Source organism: Dipodomys ordii, unplaced genomic scaffold (genome assembly GCF_000151885.1).
Source record: "Dipodomys ordii isolate 6190 unplaced genomic scaffold, Dord_2.0 Scaffold6, whole genome shotgun sequence".
Classification (NCBI taxonomy): Eukaryota; Metazoa; Chordata; class Mammalia; order Rodentia; family Heteromyidae; genus Dipodomys; species Dipodomys ordii.
In genome coordinates this window covers 15,021,952-15,029,247 of record NW_012267222.1, presented here as the reverse complement: position 1 = coordinate 15,029,247, position 7,296 = coordinate 15,021,952, and the positions used below count along the sequence as shown (strand labels likewise).

At 57.3% G+C, this 7,296-nt stretch overlaps 1 protein-coding gene across 1 annotated transcript in view; it reads left to right on the top strand.

Annotated features, from left to right (window-relative positions):
- Epha8 (EPH receptor A8) overlaps nt 1-7,296 on the top strand; it is a 47,070-nt gene that overhangs the window by 19,608 nt on the left and 20,166 nt on the right. The window contains exon 7 of the mRNA XM_013032482.1: nt 4,249-4,313. Within this exon, the coding sequence (XP_012887936.1) occupies nt 4,249-4,313 (65 nt within the window). The remainder of the gene's footprint in view (nt 1-4,248; nt 4,314-7,296) is intronic.

The window sequence follows — 7,296 nt, the reverse complement described above, 5'->3', positions numbered from 1 at the left end:
CTGCCTGCGGCTCAACTTCCCCGGCCCCGACCCTGAGCCCGCGAGCCCGGGGCTGCGAGGCCGGGGAGGCACCGAGGTAGAGACGTGGGTTGAGGGACCCGCGGGACGGAGGCTGGAGGGGAGGGCAGGGGGACGGGGACACGGAGCCAGGACTGGACCCGAGACCAGCCGAGAGGCACGGAGCGGAGAGGGGACAGAGACCGGGCAGGGGACAGGACCGGACCGAGCGGCAGGCACTCGGGGACAGAGGGACACCAGAAGGAGGGACAGGTTCAGATCGCTGAAGGAAAGGGGGCTGCAGATGGCGTTGAGAGACAGGGCCACGAACTGAGAGGAGCGGCCAGCAGAGAAGAGCACCCGGCTTGGGTAGCGGGTAGGGGGACACCCAGGAATGAGGGGTGCCCTGGGAGCGGGGTGAGGGCGTGGGGGGAGAGTACCAGCTGGAGGAGAGGCGGCTTTGGTGGACAGGAGGAGTGGCATCGGAGGAGGGCAGGGGCTGGAGAAAGTGAGACTGGCCTCGGGTCAAAACCGAGTGACCCAGTCACTCGGGCCACGGGGGGGGGGGCAGGAGTGGGGGGGTGGACTGAGTGTTCTGGAGCAGAAGGGTCTGGGAGGTAGACTTCTCCTGGGGAGTGGGATAAGGGAGAGCTGAGAGGGGCCCTGGGACTCCCCACCCCCTAAACACTGTAGGTCTAATTGATGATGACACTGGGCTCTGCTTCCCATGCCCCAGACCCTGGCCTGCACCGCCTGTGCTTGGAGGCACTGGCCCAGGAGGCTGGGGCTGGGGCTGTATGCAGGAGAGGGAGCCGCTGTGGGGAGGCAGAGCTGTGGGACAGACTGCTCCTCTACCAGCACAGTGGGCAGATCCACACCCCCCCACACACACTCAGGCAGCCTACCCATGGACACACACACTCATCCGGCTCACCTCTGTCAGCAGACACAGGCCAGTGAGGCTCCGGGCACAGAGAGGCCCCCTCCCCTGTACACGGCCATGCAACAGTGTGCCCACACATGCACATGAAATACACACGTGACATCCATGCATGCATGTGTGTCACAGCACCCTCAAACTTGCTCACAGAAATGTATCCCAGTCCCCCAGGAAATCCCGGGGCAGCAGGGAACCGGGGCCATGGCAGGGTGACTGAGAGGTGGGATGGCAGGCAGGCAGGCAGAGCAGGGCTGGCCGTGTGAGCAGCGATGAGGTTAGATTTTGAGGACGCCAAGAGAGGATCATTATGGGAAGAGCACAGGGTTGTGGCACAAGGGGCCTGAGGCTCTTGGGGCTTGGCCAGAGAGGACAGTTTTCCAGGGTTGGTCGGTTTCTTGATCGCTCAAAAGGAGTCCCTCAGCAAAGCCCTGGGAGTCAGGGTTCCTTACTTCACTCTCTTTGAGGGTGGGGGGCATCCTTTATAGAGTCATAGGCTGTGAAGCCAGCATCTTTGGGGAGGGCATTTTCCCAGGCTCTCATCTGAGAACAGGCTAGAGCTCGGACCAGGGATGTGGGCAGCAGAAGGGAAGGCTAGAGTCTGGGTAGAGCAGCCCGGGGCCAACATGTGATCAGTGCAGCAGAGCGCCCAGCTGGGCAGGGTTTCCCCATGCAGGTCAGCCAGCCACAGGATGCAAATCCCAGGGTACGCCCGGGGCTCCAGCAGCCCTTTCTAGCGCCACCTCTGATAGTGCAGAACAGAGGGAAGAGACTGTGGGGTCCAGTAGAGATGACTGCACCCAGCGTAGCCACCACCATTACCCTCAGTGAAAGAGCTGTGGGCTGGGCCAGACCCTACAAACCCCCAGGCCCCTGCTAGGCTTATGGCCCCTTGTTGACTTCTGGGGGTGAATTATCCTGCACTTTGGAGTGGTCTTCAGGGCATTCGCATCCTGGCTGACACCCCTTGACCACCCCGGATTCTCCAGCCTCACCACCATGCACTGTGTCCTAGGGGAATGTAAATCAATTTAAGTATTAGTCTCAGTGAAATGGAATGGGGAAGGTGACAGTGCTGGAGAAAGAAAGGAATCGGATAATGCCTTCCACAGTCAAGTGGGAGAGGCCGAGGAATTATCTGTGCTGCTTAGAGCAGGAGGGACCCGTTCGGTTCCCCCAACCAGCCCGGGCAGCAGGCCTAGGAGGGCTGCCTGTGGACATCTGTCAGATCAAGAAACTGAGGCCCGGAGGTATTCTGTGATGTGCTGCATTGACAGCCCCCAGAGAGCACAGAGTCCAGGCCTCTCTTTGTGAGTAGGGAGACAGAGATGGGCCCAGAGCTGGCAGGTGACTCCATCTCTGGCAGGTAAGAGGCAGGGGAGTGGCCAGCTGCAGTGTCCAGGCCGATTATCCTCGGGGACTCAGGGCCCTGCCAGGCAGGCCTACTGCGGGAATCCCATCCGGCCCTGATCAACTCTCACCAGCCTGGGGCTTCCCTTGAGAGATGGGGATGGTTCAGAGGGAGAGAAAGGGAGGAGAGGAGCAGAGGGACAGAGAAGGATCTAGAAAGAATTGCCAACCAACAGCTCAGGAACCCTATAGCCCTTCCTGCACCCTGTAGGATTGACTTTTGACCTAAGTGTGGATTATCTGAGCCCCCTGACTGGCTGATAGTCACCCCCAAATGTTCTAGGGCTTTCCACAGGAGGGAAGAACCCAGAAGGTGGCCCTGAAGTCAGGGTATCCCCCCTCCTGCCACTGGGGACAATCCTGGGCAGTGGACATTTGTAAGGGTAGGGGCAAGTCTGAGCTAAGCCTATTCTGTGCCAGGAGAAGGGGCCTAAGCCCCACATCTGAGATTGGGGTTAGGGTGAGGGCAGCCCATCTGTGTCCTTTCCCTACCCTCTGTGCCAATGGGTCCCCTGCTGGTCTGGGGGAAACTGCAGTGCGGCCCCCTCCCCCCTCCCACCAGCCAGCAGAAGGAAAGAGCTTGCCTGACCCAGTTTTCTCTCCATTGCCTGAAAGGGAGGGAGGGAAGCAGGAAGCCTTCTCTGCCTGTGCCCCTGGCGTGGGGCTGGCTCAGGGAGGGGATCCCTCGATGGGCATTTGCTCCATCCCCTGACCCTACCCCAACCCTGAGCACAGAAGCCCCTTCCCTGGTCTGCAGCCCTTCTCCAGCTGGTATGGGGAGGGGGCTGACTACCACGGGGAGGGGGGAAGTAAGAAGGAAATCAGCAAACAGGAGCACCCTCGCGTCACGGTTCCTGAGGACACTTGTCTCCATCTTGAGGGCCAGCCTCCGAGCTATGCCAATCTCAGGCAGAAAGATGCCCTGCCTCCCCAAGGGACAGTTCTAAGAAGGTCCAGCTGTCACCTCTGTGACAGGCCTGTGGTCTGGGGTAGTTGGAAGGAAACTCTGAGCCCTCTCATCCGATTGCCACCAGACAGATGAAGAGGAAGCAGGGCTGTTAGAGGTGGAGGTACTTCCCCAGGCACACACAGCAATGGAGATGGCTGGGATGGGAGCACTGACTCCCGATCAGCTCAGTGCACCTCTGCATCAATGACAGGGGAGAGGCCAGAGGCCAGGACTTAATGCAGCATAGGTTAAGAGCTAGCTCTGGGCCAGGCTCTAGTCCTAGTGGTTATTCCAGGCTTCTTAACCCTTATCCACAGTCTTCCGTGTTATCAACCCATTTCACAGCTGAGCAAGAAAGATCACTTGCTAACAAGTGGCTGTGTTGAGAGACCTAGATGTCTCAGCCCAAACATGGGTTCTTTACCTCGTCATTGAAGCCATGCAGGGTCCCCTGGGGCGCAGGGCATGACCTGGCATGGACTTGCTTTGCTGGCCACACCTTGAGGTTCTGGACAAGTTCCCAAACTTCTCGGAGGCTTGCACCTTCCACCCTAAAGCGGAAGCAATAGCGACCACCAGGGGCTCTATTGAGAGTCACAGGAGGCCCCTGACAGAGTCCAGCACACAGCAGGTTTACACTAGGCAGCCCTTCTAAATCCCTCAGCAAAAGGGCCAGCAGTGACAAGCAGCCTCTTGGGAGGCAGGGAGGCCCATAAAGGAGGCCTGTCTGGGCAGTGAGACTTCCCAGCATGAATGTGACTGTCCTCAGGTCCCCAAGGTGAGTCGAGGGGCAGACCATCTTCCCAAAGCCACCACGGTCCCCATTCTCTGGAGGAAACTGAGGCTCCCAGAGGGGAAGGTGACATATTCTGAACTGCATGAGCCACTGGGGAGACTGGAAACCCAAGTCAGGGGTCATGGCAGGAGCCTGATACCCTCCTTCTCGTTTTCACAGTGAATTTGCTGGACACATCGACCATCCACGGGGACTGGGGCTGGCTCACATACCCAGCTCACGGGGTAAGTGCTGGAGCAGTGTTATCCTCTGTGAACCATGAGGCGGGTTCAAGTCTTAGCACCAGAAAGATCAAAAGGAAGCAGGAGCCTAGAGAAGTGAAGGAATTTACCCAGGGACACGCAGCAGTGGGGGACTTGATGCCCACATGGAGCCCAAATGCTACCTTAAAAATGCAGGTGAAAGCCAGGCCCTGGTGGCTCACACCTGTAATCCTAGCCGTGCAGGAGGCTGCAGTCGGAGAATCACAGTTTGAAGCCAGCCTGGTTGGAAAGTCCATGAGACTCTTATTTCCAATTAACCACCAAAAAAAGTGGGGAGCAGAGGAGTGGCTCAAGTGGTAGAGTGCTAGCCTTGAGCAAAAGAGCTTAGGGAAAGCTCGCAGGCCCTAAGTCCAAGCCCCAGGACCTACTCACATACACACAAAAATGCAGTCCTTCCTCACGGCCATGGCAGGAGATGATCCTGCTGTGTCTGCGGAGCCCAGGAAAAACTTTGCCCTGGAGCCTAGGACTGGCCCAGAGAGAAACAAAGAGGAACATGAGGCCCAGGGTCCCTGGCCCTGAGCCCTGGTGAGGCTGATATATGGAGACTGCAGCTCCTGCTTCCTGAGTGATCTCCTGCCTAGCAGGAAGGGAAGCCTTTGGAGATGGTCCTTGAAGTTCTGCCACCCTCTGCTTCTGGAGTCTCCCAGCCACCTGCACAGCAAGCCTGTCCCAGGCTATCTTCACCATCAGAAAAGCTACCTAGTTGCCAGGCAGTGTGCAACCTTAAGGGCGAGGATGGTCAGCCTCCTCACCAGTGTGATCCCGGCAGGCCTCACCCCTCCCTCATGATAATATGGGTGTGCTTGTGCCCTGTGCAGCTGTCTAGCTGTCCAAAGTAGGTGATACAGGACAATGAGCAGCTGGAGGCTAGAGAAGGGAAGCCATTCGGCTAGCCTCTGGTGGAGGACTGGGCCTGCAGTGCACAGCTGTAACCAGGCTGCATCCTTTCCTCTGCTCCTGGGAACTCCATCTGCTGGGACACCCTGCACTTTACCTGGTGCCATACACTGGACCCATGATCTCACTTGAATCTTACCACTCAGGAGTGGCTGGAGGGAGCAGGCAGTAGGGACCCCATTTCAAGCATTAGATGCCCAAGGCTCAGAGAGGGGTTGTGATGGACTCAGTGCTACAGAGCTTGTTTGTTGTATACTGGTCCAGGATCAGAAAAAGTTGGGAGACAGTATGCCATAGTCAGCTGCCTGAGTTCCGGAGACAGATGAGCGTGGGTGGCACCCAGCATGGAGTGGCCGATCTGCCCTTGTGCCAGACTTCCAGGAATCTGGCTTCTCTAGACTTCTGAGCAGCTCCTGGGCTGGCAGGCCAGGCTAAGGCCTTGGCACTGGTGGAATGGCTGGAGCAGGCTCAGATCAAACTGATTAATTTATCCAGGCCCCTGGCAGGAAACAGACAGGGAGCAGCTGGCAGGTTCTTTGGTGTTCCATTAATTGTGACAATGACTTTAACCCCAGATGTGGTGCAGTGCTTCCGAGAGCACCCACTGCAGTGGGCGGGGGGGGGGAGGGGAGCTCGGGTCCTTCTTGGGGTGGAAGAAGGCTAAATCCTTGGAGGTGAGGCTGTGATCCCCAGAGGCCTTGTAGACAAGGACTCTGCCACTGGCCCTGAAGGCAGTGGGCAGCCTGCGAACATGGGGGCAGACCAGCAGGGTGTCAGTGCCCTGTTCTTGCAGCATTCTGAGTTTTATCATTGTACCCTCAGGCCTCGAGCAAATGAGCCTGTATGAGCCCCGTTTCACCGGGGCAGGTGCTGGGGGGTGGATGCCACGCTAGCAAGGACAAGGTCAGACATACAGGTTTGTGTCAGGAAAGGTCTTCAGATGCCCATGGTCCCTATGCTAGCACCTGCGGAGCAAGCTCAGAACCCTCAGACTCTCAGAACATCAGGAGCAGTGGTCTTCAGCCCCCCCCGCCATCTTCAGCAACAGGATCCTTAGTTCAAGGACAAGCATAGGACATAGAGCTCTATAGTCAAGGCATGGCATCTGTGTCGTGGCCGAATCTGGCCATCTGCCCTCCACCCCAGCTCAACTAGGAGCCCATCTGGACTGCTCCCTGCTGGTCAGTGGGGCCACTGAGGGAGCTGGGGCTCCTCCCTCCCCCTCCCTGCCTGTGGTCCCTGCTTCACCCAAGGCCAGGCTGGCCAGGAAACGCAGACACCACATGCAGGAGGCCTGAGGAGGGGTGCTAGGTGTCTTGTCCCCCTCCCCCTCTCCCCCAGCTGCCTCCAGATGGGTCACCTTCTATATCACCTTGCTGGGTGCATGGAGAACCTCGGGGGATGGGCGCAGGAGATATTTCCAGCACCTTCCTTTCATTTGTGTGTGTGTGTGTGTGTGTTGCTGGTGCAGTGCTGGGGTCAGACCCAGGGCTTCTGGCATGCTAGGCAGGCTGAGCTGCAGTCAGTCCTATTCACTGTTACTGTGGCAAAAGGCACAGAACAAAATTTACCATCTTAGCCACTTAAGCGTGCAGTTCAGGGGCGTTATATATATCGCCATTGCTGTAGAGCCATCTCCATCCACTGCGAAACTCTATTGCATAAAACTGAAATTCCATACCCATTACGGTCGCTCCCCATCCCTCCTCTCCCATCCCTCGGCAACCTCCCCTCGACTTTCTGCTTCTATGAATCTCACGTATCTGGGTATTTTTTTCTATACATGGAACTATAGCTCCACTTGTCCTTTTGTTTCTAGTTTATCTTGTTCGGCATAAGGTCTTTAAGGCTCACCCATGTTAAAGATTAGAAGGTCATTCCTTTTCTTTTTGTTTGGTCGTGGGGCTTGAATTCTGGGTCTGGGCACTGTCCGTCAGCTCTTCAGCTCAAGGCAAGAACTTTACCACGTGAGCCACAGTGCCACTTCCAGTTTTCTGGTGGTTTATTGGAGATAAGAGTCTCACAGACTTTCCTGGGCTGGCTT